The sequence below is a fragment of the Daphnia magna genome, linkage group LG6 (assembly GCF_020631705.1).
Source record: "Daphnia magna isolate NIES linkage group LG6, ASM2063170v1.1, whole genome shotgun sequence".
Classification (NCBI taxonomy): Eukaryota; Metazoa; Arthropoda; class Branchiopoda; order Diplostraca; family Daphniidae; genus Daphnia; species Daphnia magna.
In genome coordinates this window covers 1,016,259-1,029,900 of record NC_059187.1, presented here as the reverse complement: position 1 = coordinate 1,029,900, position 13,642 = coordinate 1,016,259, and the positions used below count along the sequence as shown (strand labels likewise).

The following is a 13,642-nucleotide window of genomic DNA, read 5'->3' as shown; positions in this document are numbered from 1 at the left end:
TTATCGTGGTAGAACTATAGATAACACATGCAATTCTGGATTTGGATAAGGAAAGGCAAACTAAGTGAAAATATCCCACGCGTGAAGCCCAACAAATTCGATTCAACGGTGACTGCGGGTATAAACGAAACGAAAATAAATTAGTTTTCAGAATAAAGAGAACATTTTTAAAGAAAAAATTTTTATTAATTTAGCGATTTCCTTTGTAAATTTAGTACGGAGGATGTTATATTTTTCCTACAGTATATCAATATTATATATTATATATTATATATTTCGTTATTTTGGCCAGTGTATTGTAGTAAATGGAGTCCATAGACTCCATACGCTGAAGCTGAAAGTTCAATTTATGTAAGTAATAAATCTCTAGATAGATGGCGTTTGCAAGCGGACTGGGCATTTTATCTCGGATCATTAAAATAGCATATACTTATTAAAAATTTTGATATTATCAAAAGAAAAAAATTAATAATTTCCCTTGTAATGTTTTCATTAATTGTTATTTCACCACTTTAAAAATCTTTCATGGCTGACGCCTGATTGGCTGAAGAGACCCGTCCTTCTAGATGAAGCAGACCATTGCTTAGCTTGCAGTTGCACCCCCTCCCAAAGAAAAAGAAAAACCATTTTTTGGTACCAAGTTTTGTTTCTTAACGACGCTGACTTCTGTCTAGCTAGTTTTTGTTTTTCCAATTGTTCGTATGTTGTCACGTTTTGTGAAACAAGCATAGTGGGTAAACCCTGATTTATCGTGCCTACCCATGTGGATGATCAACGGTGATCACCAGTCGGAAAAGTCAAGACATTTCTGTGCTTCTAGGCAACTCCCTTCAACCTCAATTGCCTACTGTGTTTATTTTGACTTCTCTTGCTTATCAGAACTCTTGTGTAGCAAGTATGACCGAGTACAAACTTGTCGTCGTTGGTGGTAATGTTTCCTTCATTTATAAAATATATATGTACACAATCTGACTTCATTTGAAATTTGATATATAGCTGGAGGTGTAGGGAAAAGTGCATTGACAATTCAGCTTATACAGAATCAGTAAGTGTTATACTTAAAGTCTGATGCCAATATAGACTGACAAATTTTCTTTTGGATAATAGCTTTGTTGATGAGTATGACCCTACAATAGGTAAGTAGTTTTATGACATGCTGCTGATAACGAAACACCAATGGATAAACTATATTTTGGTGGTTTGTAATTGCAGAAGATTCATATAGGAAGCAAGTTGTAATTGATGGAGAAACATGCTTATTGGATATCCTTGATACAGCTGGCCAAGAAGAATATAGGTATTTTATCATACCTTAAAACAAAATTAGATTCCCATGTTAATTTGTCTGATAACATTTTTTATCCAGTGCCATGAGGGATCAGTACATGAGGACAGGAGAAGGGTTTTTGCTTGTATTTGCTGTCAATAATGCCAAGTCCTTTGAAGACATCAGTGCATACAGGGAGCAAATCAAAAGAGTCAAAGATGCAGAAGAAGTCCCTATGGTTTGTAAGTAGCTAAAAGAATTCCTTATTAGTACTCTGTCATGTTCTAAAATTTGTCTTTATAGTGGTAGGCAATAAGTGTGACTTACCCACCCGCGCTGTTGACATGGCCCTAGCGAGGGAAGCAGCAAAAAATTACGGAATACCTTTCGTAGAAACCTCGGCGAAGACCCGCATGGGCGTCGATGATGCCTTCTACACTCTCGTAAGGGAAATCCGGAAAGATGTAAGATATGGGTTTTGTTTATTATAAATTTTAATTTGGTTCTGCTAGAAGACGGAGAGACAATTTATTTGTATGAAATTAATTAAGCTCCTTCAATTTTCTAGAAGGAACGTCGAGGACGGGACAAGCAGAAAAAGCCTGGTGGTAAACTCCGTCCTCTGAAATGTCATATTCTGTAACGGTGACTAGGAAGGTAGAGGTACCAATGTTAAAAAATTGTACACACACGACTTCTGGGTGTGTTTTCTTATTGTCAAGCTATTAACGCCATAGTATATGGCAGAATGCAGTTGGATTTATGCTGGAGCGTATTCTGCCATAGAAGTTGTCCTGCTTGTAGCTAAGCAGATGGTACTAAACAGGCGGTCAAGCCTTTCATCGAATGGCTTGGTGGGGAGGGGGGATATATTTTCTTTTCACAAGGGTATTGGTAATTAGAATGCGAATATAACGTGTGTTTTGTTTTCTTTTCCTTCATCTTTTTTTCTTTCTCTCCATGCGTAGTATATGCGTAAGTGTGGCTTGTGTCGTTTTACATGTTTGTAATATTTTGGTACGTTCACAAGTTTTATCAATCACGGTTTCTTAATGATGTAGCAATTCTTACTGCCCCTTTGCCGTGGACTGCAACTGAAAGCATATCACGGACTTGAATTTGGACGTTTTCAGAAAACTTCATTTTCGAACATTATTTTTAATGGTCTTGCGATAGATATGTAATAGCGAATACACATTCATGATCGTCTATTTGGAATCCATGTAAGAACTGATTGGCATTCTACCTAAGTAAGAAACTATTTGTTAGCTAAATAAGTTTTTTCTACAGGGGCCTCCCTGTAGATTAGGTACAGATTTTTGTTAATTTTTTTATTCAAAAGAGGCGCTTCAAAATAATAATTACTGCGAATGAGAACACCAGCGACCAAGAATGCTTCGTCTTGTAAATTGTTTTAATGCCTCAATATTCCAAGGGTCGGTCATGAAGAAAGACTCGGCGCTCTTGCGTAAACTCGTGCATTTCACTTCGTTCCAAATTACGCGGTTAGGTGACAAACTGCCAACATTGTCAACGTCTTTTAGTATCTAAAAAGATTTCTAGTTTAATAGAATGAATTCAGGAAATGTATCGAATGCTAATACTTCTTGAGCCCTTTTAATGACGAAATCAGGTAATCCGGAAGCGTATGCCACACTCAAAGGGAAACTATTTGTGCACAAATCTTCAGTAAGCTGATACAGGAAAACAAGTTGTTCCTCATCCAGGAAGTACCCCATGGACATGAAACGAGTTTTGCGTAAGGCATTTGTATGTCGAAACAAGTGTTGGACAGCACTATGCAAGTGTGTTGCAACAAGTAGAAGAGGACTCTGTTCTTCTTGTTTCATCCAATACTCCATGCAGGAAATGAATAACGCGGAACCATCCACGTGAGACGATCCTATTCCGAATTCATCCAAAATTACCAAAGAATGATTAGTCGCGGTCCTGCAGGCCATGGACATCTGTAGCAAATAAAAAAGAAATATTGTGAACCATTTACCACCAAAGCAATTTACATCGTTGGTATGTACCATAGAGAGCTCAACACCGAAGTGTGAGAGCGATGTGGCAATTGTTTCTGGAGCATGACAGACAACGAAGATATGTTTCATGGGTGTTAACAATGCACGTTGAGCTGGTACAAAGCATCCAATTTGAGCCAAATAAACAATTAATGCAGTTTGCTAAGAGAAAAAGGTTTGATATTGATCAAATTAATAAAAAAGAATCGGAAAAGCTGAAGTTTAACTAGGTTTTGATTACCTTCAAAAAAACTGATTTGCCGCTAGAGTTAGGGCCAGAAATAATATTTATGCGTTTAGCATCTCCCCCCTCTCCACCGAGGTATGTCGAATTGGGATTGAACCGATCCGCCACAAGCTGCAGCAAAATATGTCTCCCGTTTTCAAAATGGACACATGAATTTCTACTTTCAACAAGCTCTGGCTCTACCATTTCAAATTCTGAGCTTAACACTGATAAGCTAAGAAGCCTAAAAATCCAACCAAAACATTTTGAAAAATCAGCTTTTAACGAATTTCTGAACATCAAAATACGCGTCTAGATATGCAGCCAATTCGATTCCTTCAGTCAATGCGTCGTAATATTTGAGGACAACTTTAGAGGCCGAAAATATAACCGACATTTCATGTGCTACGATTGCTGCCGCAAAATCTCCGAACATGTCGTCCAGTTCTATTGCATCAGTTGTTCAGTTTCATAACAAGAAAGCAATACAAAAAATTTAATACAGAAAACAACCTGTTTTCTGTCTGTGTGCCCTTACCATTACAACGTTGGCTTTTGAAGTAAACGTTTTCCTTTGTAAAAAACTAGAATAAACGTTCAGTATGAGTTATATATGAGAGTCGGAAATGATCCCCACCTCCCCCCCTCCCCTTAAAAAGAAAAAAAAAAAAACTTACTTTTAGCTCCAGTCCTGGTATACTAACGGCATCAGCCGTCATAGGCTTACCTTCTGGCAGCCACGAACGAAGGCACAAACAGTGGCCAACATGAGGTAAAAATTCAATTACGCCCTGTTCGACAAATAAAGGTAAATTTTCCATTTCAAGATTAACGGTTTCTGTGTAAATTTGTTGCATGTTGCCATGGTCTCGTTTCACTGTAGAGGGAAAAGAACGTATTGTTAAACAATAGAAAATATAACCAATCATATTCTAAATTACGTTTATCAAGATCCTCATCAACCCCTGAGTTGACAACACACCGTCCCGCACGTCTCGATTCTTGAAAATTAATTAGTCGATGAATGACGTTAACGACATGATACCATTTACTTGATCGTTCACTCTCTGCTAAATTGCGAAAAAGACGAATTTGTTGTGGAAGAACCTTGCATTGATCGGCCAAGGCTATCAACTACAAATTTGGAGTAAAATCATTTTTAAATGAGCAAAAAATAAAGAGCCTTCTATAATAAAGTACATTTTTAGCAGTTATTTGTAGCTTTTTCCAATCATTAGAAGTTCCTCGCATTGTTGAGATGTTTGAAAGGGGGACCTAAAAAAAATATAAAAAAGGGTTATGCTACAACGGTAACAGGAAATGCGTGAACTGCAAACCTTGATATCGGTGACGTTTTTCAAGATGCCAACAAAACTGTGGACTACTTCTATATTAGACGCTTCCACACAAAATCGTATTACACTGTAACGCTCCCTAAGCGTTTCAATATTGCGCGTGGGTCGCTTGAACAGTTCCCTAATAGAAAAGAAATGTACGAAAGGAAAAATTAAGTGAGAGGTTAGGAGTTATGATTTGTCTAAAACTTTACTTAAGGCACATAGATCCGGGCGTGGAATAACATTTCGAAGCAATTCCAAAAAGACTAAGCCCTTCATTTAAAAACCGAGTTATTTATCAGGTAGGTAATTAAAAATTGAATGAACAAAAAAATTGCTATATCATTAACATGATTGCCACGGAAAACTAGAAAAAGTTTCCTTAATGTGGAATCGTAAGGAAAGTATCTCAACCTATAATTGGGAAGGTGATCGATTGGACATGGCGTCCAAGTGGAAAGTACATGTATACGTCACACGACAAAAAAAAAAAAAACGTATTCAGTGTAAATGCATAAATAAAACTTTCAGACCCTCTTTTGCGCTCTGTGAATGTCCTTTCTTGAATGCCGACGGATGTGATTCTTGCGAGAAGATTTTTAAACTAAGAAATGTTGACTGGTCCATCCATAACAAATCATCAACACGGCATGTTCGAATAGAAAGAATCTTCAAGCTCATGTTGTCCATACTTGCTTCGTTCAGACGATCAACATCTTGACCTCTCTGCCATTGTTCCAGTACTTTCAGTAACGCACCAGTGGCCTATTTTGTTCACATGTAGTACCACTCTGTTATGAGAAGTTTTCTCTGCTTACTTGTAACAAAGCTGTATTGTCAAAGGGAAACAAGCTTTTCAGATGTATCCAGCGCTCCATTTCGGTCATGTCATCTGGCGTAATTCCTAACCGTAATGCCCGCAATCTACGAGTAGCTGCGCAGAATGCAAGTTAAACCAATATCAGTTCTATGAAACTGGCTGCTACAAGGGTTGTCTAACGAAAATGAAAGCAAACAAATTCAAATTTCGTGATCATCCAATGTACCAGCTTCGGCGTTGTAGAAAGAACTAGGAACAGCATAGAGATGACATGAATCTTTTTCATTTTTCTTGAATTGTATGGATGCAGCAGTTTTGGCCCCTGAAAATGGATAACTCTTTTGCACTTGTTTGGCTGGACTACTCTTCATAAGTTCTTGAGATTCACCTTCCTGTTGCAATATTAGTACATTAGATTATTAAAAAGCTTTCACTGGAAGATCAATACCAATAACTGGAAAATCTTAGCCATTTGCTTTTCTTCCAAATTATGTTTGACAATGAGAGTGTGTGGTTGCAACTGGAAAAATAATCCCTGCAATACAGATGCATCAGAAGAACTTTCCACCACATCTGGAATCACATGGAGCTGTATAACCATACATATATTACATAAAATTGGATCATATGTTTGGATGAAATTTTGTTGATTTATGTTTCTAATATAGTGCATAAAGAAACTTCCCTCATGGGACTCAATGTCATAATAGGCAGCTCCCAGTTTTCCACACCACCAGGCAATGGAAAGAATCAGCTAGATTGACCATTCCAAATGCAGTAAAAAGAAATAACTATGGAATAACATAATAACCAAACCTTCTTTTTGTCAGCAGCTGTGTCATCAACATCACAAACATTAGTAGTATAAAGGATATCCGAAAGAAAAGATGATGGGGGATCAGAAGATAAATCTTCTTGATCCCTTTTATGTCTGTCATGAAAAATTGGTGTGTCTCCAGTGTTCATTTTGAAATTTCCTGTTTTGTTTCATAATATTAATGTTAAATGTAATGGTTTTTATAACATCAGTTTGCTACAAATTATTTTTAGAGCCAATTGAGAACTATGATTTCAAGTAGTCTACATAAATAAGGTTCATTTAATAAGAATCTGAATATTATTTGAACCTCAATTCGTCGTCCCCACGTGTGAACCACCACTTGAACTAATAATTTAATCGCACATTCCAGAGGCAATTTGAAACTAAAATTGGATTTTTTAAACAGAAGATCGACTAGGCTCTAAAAAAAAGAAAGCCGGGTTAGAAATAAAATGAAGTAAACAGATTTGGTGTGATTATGAGTTATCACTGCCAGAAAAGTAGTTAACGAAAGCTATTAGCGGTCAAAGTATGCCAGAACACAATTGACCCTACAAATTGCTGTGTCACCGGGAGTTCGCCACTAGGGATAACGAATTGGTCAGGTCGCAATGTAAAACCATGAAGTACGACTAAAGGAGCACATACGGAGAAGCGGGAAGAAGTTTAACAACGAAGAACAAGAACAAGTTGAACAACGCTTGCTCGCCTTGCTGTTTGTTAAGAGGAAACCGAAGGGATAATCCAAAGTCAAGCACCAGGTGGCAGTTTTAAGCAAAAAAAAACAAACAAAACAAAACAAAACAAAAACAACAAAAAAACATGGAAACATTGTAAATGAAGTGGGTCTTTTCTTAAAAAGTGCCATTTGGTGTACAGGTTCAGACTTCAGAGTTCCTCTTACCCAAAAGCCAAAGCTGTTTGTTCTACACAGTTAAATCCTCGGTATGTGCGGCTTGAATTACGGGATTGATCGGAGTCATCGATTATCTGCCTAGTGCCTAGTCATTCATGTATCTCACTAGCTAATCAGTTAACAGAAATTGATGACACCTCTGACCTCAATAGTACAAATAGTATTTTGGCAGTGTCTAGATCTGGCTGTCTTTGTCTGACTGTGTCTCGTCACTCTCGTGTGGTCGCGTCTGTAGGCTGTAGCCGATAGGGCACGGCCCGGATCACATTCTAATCGGGGACACCGCTAAGCTTCCCCGATAAAAATGAATCGGGGAAGTTCGGTGCGGGGATTTCTTTTTTCGGTGCGGAACGGTGCTATAATCGGTGCTGCACCGATAGATGGAGCTTCAGCCATAGGGGGTTAGTCTTACCAGTGAGTGACTTTGCGTTCTGATAGGCCAACGAGAATAACGTGACTTTGGTCACATTTTGTTCTTGTTGGCCGCATGGCAACTGCCAATTTAGATCACTATTCATTGATAATCGGGGAAGGCACTGATCACCGATATCACCACACCGAGCACCGAAATCACCGCACCGATAAAGATCATCCCCGCACCCAATCGACTAAAAAGTTCCCCGATTGGCGCGAGGCCGAGCGCTAGTAGCCGACTAGCCGTGTTGATCCGCAGTTTTAAAATTGGCAATACTGCTGCAGACGAAGTTGTATTGGTAAAGAAAGTTGCTGCTGCAGGGCATACCCTGACTGCATTTTGGTTTGTTACGCTACGCAGTTGGTGCACGTTTTTGTTCTATTCTTCGTTAAAGCTCATTTACTAACTATCCAGTTAGATTTCTTGGCCTCAGCTATTTACTAAACATTCTAGTAAGAATCCAATGCAGCAATTGATTTTATAATTTATAGTGAGATAATTGCTTTGTTTTACAGTTTGGCTGTAGTTAGCTGAACTTCCCAACTCTAAGAATGCCTAAAGGATTTCATCGTGGAAAACCCAGCAATAGGAGAACCGATAGGTTCATCGAAGACAGTATGGTCCAAAATGAAAAAGTTTACTACAGTAGGTTAAATCTGAAGATTTTTCATGAGTTATGGTTTTGTTTCCCAAACTAAAAAATCATCACTTATTATGTTCAAATTTAGTGATTTAACAGTCTGTGTTTTGTTGCAGATCATGATAACCGTGAAACTTCAGAAAAACAGAAGTTTCGCTCGAGTTTCAAGAGTGGTAGAATTGATCGAAATCGTTCCAGACCTGTGGAAAACACTAGATTACAAAGAATTATTGAACAGCAAGATATTGATATGGCGGGAAGTTCATCACATGGAGATTCTCATTCTAGACAGTAACAAAATAATTTCTAATTCCAGACTCATTTACAAATGAGTGTCATATATGTATCTTTTACTCTTTTACAGTGCCCCTTATTCTAGACCTGGAGGCAGAAAAAGTAACCATACAAGACCACAACAAAGTTCCAGAGGGGGCTCTTCTTGGAGTAAAGTCACGGTCTACAACATTTATCCTACTTGTTTGAAAACAACCATTATTAATTCTAACCTACTGATTAATAGATACCCTATGGAAAGAAATTTGAGAAAGATTTCATTCTGAAAACTTTGCTTAATGCTTCAAAAGTATCATTCATTCCAATTTATGTAATATGACAAAAAAATTTCTAAAAGTAAAGTTCTTATATAGTTTTTATTATTAGTATCACATTGAAGGGAACAATGCTGTATTCTTCATTGAAGACTCATCTGCAGCTGAGGCATTATCCACGTTAAACAAGCAAATTACGTTACATGATGGTTTCAAGGTGATAGTCCCATATAGGCATATTTTAACGATACTAACCATTCAGAATCCTTTCAGTTAATCATTCTAGTAAAGTGGAGCCCAGCACCAAACCTACCAATAAATGAAGAGTTAAAGGGAAAAATTAAACAAGTTATGAGCCGTCGTTATGATCCCCTTACAAAAACGTTAAACCTCTCTCAGTTTCACTTGGATGAAGGTAGTTTTAGATCTGTTGAAATTTTAGGTTATTTGGTAACATTCTTTTTCTCTTATCTTACAGAACTATGCACAGATTATTATACACCCCTTAGTCGAGAGAATGTCATGCAATCAGTAATGCAAATTATTGGGGAGCATATACCAGATGTCCAAGCTATAGATTTGTCCAATAACAAAATCTACAGTGTGGATCAAATGAGACCGTTACTGACAAAAGCGACTTTCTTGAAATCTTTGAATTTGGGCAACAACAAGCTTGGCCAAATTACTTCGCTTGATCGTTTACAGGGATTGAAATTAGAAGAATTGATTCTTAATCAAAACCCTCTTTGCGATCGTTTCACTGACCAAAGCAGTTATATAAGGTAATGCTATCCACATTAGTATACGCAGTTTTAATTGTTTTATGAAGTGACGACGGTGAAATCAAACCATGACCCTCCGTGAAACCCATTCGGAGGTTTGGACGCTCAGAAACTTTCGGCCGTGACTGCATTCTGTTGTCACGAATGGAGAATGTAACAGAAGTTCCGATGAACGATGCGAAGCTGTGCTTATTTGTAAAAGACAACACATTGTGAAAGTGCAGCAGCGTTGAAAGGAAACTTTACTTTTTTTAGTTCTTCTAAATCAGATGGAGACCGATTGGCATCTCTGATTCAAAATTTATCGAATTTAACACCGATTGCTTTGCGCTCGACTATTTTTTTTTCACTCTCATCTAATGTATAGAGTCTGTAACAATGGTTTCTCTTCCACGTAAGTTCTCCTGATTTTGGTCCAAACTGTAATAGTTGAGAAAGTTCTAGTAATTTTCCTTTTTTTTCTCTCTCTCTTAAAAGTTCTTACGTTGTTACTCTCCTAAAAAGCAAATCCTCCCAATCCCCCACTACGTGCAGCAGTCTTCTCTTACATTTGTGGACAAAACTCAGAAGGATAAGAACGAGAAATGAAGCATCATTTCTACATCGCATGGATGAGGATACCAATAGTGAATTAGGCGTGCTACCGTTCGCTTGTCTACTCAACCAGATTCGACAACGAGTACATCAATCACCATTCTACAAGCGCACACCTGTGGAGCCCGTCAACACATGAAAACGACTAACGAAATCAAAGTTGTGAATCATCTTTTGTCTGTTCGGCTGATGCCGCATCAGAGCGAATTTGGACATCAAATGAAAAAATACTACTATCACACCCTTCGTGTGTGCTGAGTCACACCAAATCGTCCCGAAAATTTGGGGTTTATTTTTTTTTCCGATGCACACGAAGATACACGTTGAGATACCGAAAAATGGATGGTGTGCCGAAGAATCTTGGAAATTAATGGATCAATTACCAGCAACCGAAAACAACATCTCATCAACGGGCTCTACTATTTCTGTTCGAGTTAAAACTCGTTGAAAAAAAAAAAAAAAAAATCAGAAGACTGCTGAATGATGTATTCCAAGAAACTTTCACGGTATTTCTCGACTGTGCACAAGTCCAACACTCCCCTCCGCCATCTTCTCTTTTCATTCATCCAATGTCCGTCAGTTGTTTATTTGTATTTTTTTTACGTCGTAGTAATAAGCACTTTCTCCTTATCACAAGTCAACCAGGTTTCATAACCCCCCCCCCTCTTCTTGATCGCATTGAAATTGTAAATCTAGTCCAATATTCAATTGGCTTTTCCATTTCATTAAAAAATTTTTTGACGTTACGGTCGAGCTCAATGCAATCGATAAGCTTGTTTGCGGTTAGCCAAGTTAATTTTTCAATCGAACTCTTCTTTTCGTCACGCCGCTACACTTTGGTATTCTATTTTGGTCTTGCACGCCATCGGTCATCGGGCACTTCCTTTGAGAAGGGAAGAGGGACTTGAAATTGTTTCAGACCAGCGCGTGGAAATCTTTCAACTTTTTGAACATGCTTGCTGATCTGTGTTTTTGTTTATTTTTGGGACCACATTCAACCTTCGTAACGGAATCGTGGCTTGGATTTCAGCGCCGTAAGGAAACGCTTCCCAAAGTTGATGAAATTGGCAAGTTGTCATAAATTAATAGCTGGTTGAATTCACTAATATTGCGTTTTTCCCTAGGATGGCGTTGACCTGCCTCCAGTGATATCCTTTGATATTGGGACAGAGGACGTTTCATTGCCACCATCTAATGGTAGCTGGTTCGTTTCAGACGAGGCACGCCAGATAGTTCTCGTGTTCTTGGAACAATATCTCACCGTGTACGACTCGGATGACCGTCAACCCCTTTTAAATGCATACTATGATTCTGCTACTATGTCACTGACATGTTCTTATCCACCGGGACAGACAGCCAGTGCATCCTCCAGGTATTTTTTAATACGCTCCAGATAAAATAAGGACACTTCAAGTTGTATTTTGTACCTTTATGATCTAATTAATCTTGAAAAAGGTTGGACGCTTACATGAAAGACAGTCGCAACCTGAAACGAGTCGATGATGTCAATCGCCGATACCGGTTGCTTCAACAAGGCAAAGTCGATATAGTTTCTTTTTTATCAAAATTACCCAAGACTTTGCATGATCCTAGCAGCCTAGTAGTGGATGTACCTGTCTCATCGGTATGAAATCTAAAATATTTTGTGTACCTCTTAACTGACAGTGAGAGTGAAACGGCTGTGTATTTTTGTGTTAAATTAGAGCCACCTTATTGTAATGTCCGTGACGGGTATTTTCCGTGAGCGAGTTGAGAGGCATTCTCATATACGTTGGTTCCAACGGATATTCGTCATCATTCCAAGTTCTGGTGGGGGTTTTTGCATCGTTAATGAGCAAATTCATATTACGTGCGCAACTCCTGAACAAATGAAAGCTTCTTTCAAAGGTTGGTTTTCGTCTCATGGCACGCTGCTTTGCGGCACGCTTTTATTACAGTCCCTACTATAACGTTTTTTCTACCCCAATAGAACCTAATGTTCCTGCGGCAATTCCGGCTCCATCTTTAGCTTCTGCTTTGCCGGTTCCTGAACCACAAACGAGTGCTAGCGTAATAGATCCAGTCCTTCAGCAGCAAATGGTGGCATCGTTCTCCGAGCAATCTGGGATGAATACGGCATGGTCGTTAAAGTAAGTACCAGTTTACAATGAAACATTTGATTGATTGATATATTTGAGGCAAGGGAATAACACGTGCATGTAATTGATTCAAAGGTGTTTGGAGGAAAATGGATGGGTTTTCGATCGGGCTGCCTTTGTTTTCACTGAGCTGAAAGCTGCCAATCAGATCCCACCTGAAGCGTTCATCAAATAGCGCCTTGATTGTTGAATAATAATTCAGACGGAGAAATGTTGTCATTATGTTTCTTATGAAATGTTGGCATTGAATAAAGATGTTGACAAATAAAGTGATATTTTTAAATCTTTACTATTCTCGCTAGGACAAGGTCGAGTGTGTTTAAGGATATGCAAAAACAAAGACCACTCTTTAAGGTGTCAGTTTTTTCACGATTAGCGTCATGTTATGTCCGATTTTGTTCAGTGTTGACGTAGTTTTATGGTGCTGTGGGCTGCATAGATGTACTGTACTAGCAAACACTACAAAAGGTAAATTCAGCTCTCAATTCCATTCTATTTTATTAGCCACAAGTATACGGTATACCGGAAAGGTTGCTACCGGAACTCCAGATGGCCGCTGGCACAGGTAGGGGGGAGGGGGCACGCACCGTGGGAACGAAATTCTCAACTGCGTTGGCACGTCAAAGCCACTAAGCAAAAAACCATGTTAATATTATTTATTTTTAATTCTAGAACTTAGCCTGAGTGGGAATGTTGTCATTTTTGGTAAACCCATTTTTCTGGGTTGCCCAGTTGAACAAAATATTAACGCCAGCGGCAAATATTATTGTGTATTATTATATTATTACATTAAAAAAAAACCAGCATCAGAAATCAATCCGAAATAAAGAAATGCAACGTAAAAATATCTTCTGATTTCAATACTGAAATTACGCGAAGCCACTTACAATTTAATTTCGTGGGACTATGTATCAAAATCTAGCAGATCGCAGCTCTGGTGACTGGGAGGAGCTAAGCTGATGAGGAGTTCCTCTTGTTAACCGAGTTCTAAACAGCCATTCCCAAGTTGTCTCCCCTTTTTTTCCCTCCCATCTGGGATGGCGAGTTTGGCTTCAACCACGTCCGGGGGTGCAGTGTGCTATATAACCACTGCTGCGCATTGATGTATCATA

At 38.5% G+C, this 13,642-nt stretch overlaps 3 protein-coding genes and 1 long non-coding RNA gene across 10 annotated transcripts; 2 read left to right on the top strand and 2 right to left on the bottom strand.

The window, feature by feature from the left end:
* The first annotated feature begins 556 nt into the window (after positions 1-556).
* On the top strand, positions 557-2,478 carry LOC116924867 (GTPase HRas). The gene is made up of 8 exons (XM_032931449.1): positions 557-928; positions 997-1,045; positions 1,108-1,136; positions 1,213-1,297; positions 1,367-1,509; positions 1,571-1,731; positions 1,836-1,924; positions 1,990-2,478. Exons 1-7 carry the CDS (start codon positions 898-900, stop codon positions 1,908-1,910), a joined length of 573 nt encoding a protein of 190 aa, XP_032787340.1. The 5' UTR covers positions 557-897; the 3' UTR covers positions 1,911-1,924; positions 1,990-2,478.
* Positions 2,189-7,687, bottom strand: LOC116924866 (mutS protein homolog 5). 7 transcript variants are annotated; one of them, XM_045175412.1, is made up of 20 exons: positions 6,988-7,125; positions 6,805-6,918; positions 6,494-6,654; positions 6,363-6,431; positions 6,126-6,266; positions 5,904-6,069; positions 5,676-5,791; positions 5,391-5,622; positions 5,070-5,130; positions 4,858-4,996; positions 4,721-4,795; positions 4,462-4,654; positions 4,198-4,397; positions 4,059-4,104; positions 3,829-3,967; positions 3,536-3,764; positions 3,304-3,456; positions 2,872-3,234; positions 2,633-2,814; positions 2,189-2,565 (listed from the first exon to the last, which is right to left on the bottom strand). In XM_045175412.1, exons 3-20 carry the CDS (start codon positions 6,641-6,643, stop codon positions 2,526-2,528), a joined length of 2,694 nt encoding a protein of 897 aa, XP_045031347.1. In that variant the 5' UTR covers positions 6,644-6,654; positions 6,805-6,918; positions 6,988-7,125; the 3' UTR covers positions 2,189-2,525. The 7 variants fall into 7 exon arrangements, with proteins under 7 accessions (XP_045031347.1, XP_045031349.1, XP_045031348.1 ...); XM_045175414.1 differs by lacking the exons at positions 6,805-6,918; positions 6,988-7,125 and adding an exon at positions 7,558-7,687; XM_045175413.1 differs by lacking the exons at positions 6,805-6,918; positions 6,988-7,125 and adding an exon at positions 7,402-7,551.
* A 432-nt stretch (positions 7,688-8,119) lies between these two features.
* LOC116924864 (nuclear RNA export factor 1) lies at positions 8,120-12,799 on the top strand. The gene is made up of 14 exons (XM_032931446.2): positions 8,120-8,280; positions 8,344-8,473; positions 8,585-8,759; positions 8,833-8,923; positions 8,989-9,072; positions 9,129-9,233; positions 9,290-9,431; positions 9,495-9,798; positions 11,423-11,459; positions 11,517-11,764; positions 11,848-12,016; positions 12,096-12,279; positions 12,362-12,521; positions 12,606-12,799. The coding sequence occupies exons 2-14, from the start codon at positions 8,380-8,382 to the stop codon at positions 12,703-12,705; spliced, it is 1,893 nt and encodes a 630-aa protein (XP_032787337.2). The 5' UTR covers positions 8,120-8,280; positions 8,344-8,379; the 3' UTR covers positions 12,706-12,799.
* LOC116924865 lies at positions 12,794-13,624 on the bottom strand. Its single transcript, XR_004395214.2, has 3 exons — positions 13,418-13,624; positions 13,054-13,159; positions 12,794-12,989 (listed from the first exon to the last, which is right to left on the bottom strand). It is a non-coding gene; the product is annotated as an uncharacterized LOC116924865 (long non-coding RNA).
* Between the last annotated feature and the right edge of the window lie 18 nt (positions 13,625-13,642).

What these genes read in the sequence shown, in the direction of transcription:
- LOC116924867 (XM_032931449.1), top strand. Translation starts at nt 898, where the DNA reads ATGACCGAGTACAAACTTGTCGTCGTTGGTG. An exon ending in CAAACTTGTCGTCGTTGGTG is followed by an intron (nt 929 to 996) that starts GTAATGTTTCCT and finishes TTTGATATATAG; the next exon opens with CTGGAGGTGTAGGGAAAAGT. An exon ending in TGAGTATGACCCTACAATAG is followed by an intron (nt 1,137 to 1,212) that starts GTAAGTAGTTTT and finishes TTGTAATTGCAG; the next exon opens with AAGATTCATATAGGAAGCAA.
- LOC116924866 (XM_045175414.1), bottom strand. Translation starts at nt 6,643, where the DNA reads ATGAACACTGGAGACACACCAATTTTTCATGACAGACATAAAAGGGAT. An exon ending in CCCGGATCTATGTGCCTTAA is followed by an intron (nt 4,997 to 5,069) that starts GTAAAGTTTTAG and finishes CTTTTCTATTAG; the next exon opens with GGAACTGTTCAAGCGACCCA. An exon ending in AAAACGTCACCGATATCAAG is followed by an intron (nt 4,796 to 4,857) that starts GTTTGCAGTTCA and finishes TATTTTTTTTAG; the next exon opens with GTCCCCCTTTCAAACATCTC.
- LOC116924864 (XM_032931446.2), top strand. Translation starts at nt 8,380, where the DNA reads ATGCCTAAAGGATTTCATCGTGGAAAACCCAGCAATAGGAGAACCGAT. An exon ending in AAATGAAAAAGTTTACTACA is followed by an intron (nt 8,474 to 8,584) that starts GTAGGTTAAATC and finishes GTTTTGTTGCAG; the next exon opens with ATCATGATAACCGTGAAACT. An exon ending in TCAGTTTCACTTGGATGAAG is followed by an intron (nt 9,432 to 9,494) that starts GTAGTTTTAGAT and finishes CTTATCTTACAG; the next exon opens with AACTATGCACAGATTATTAT.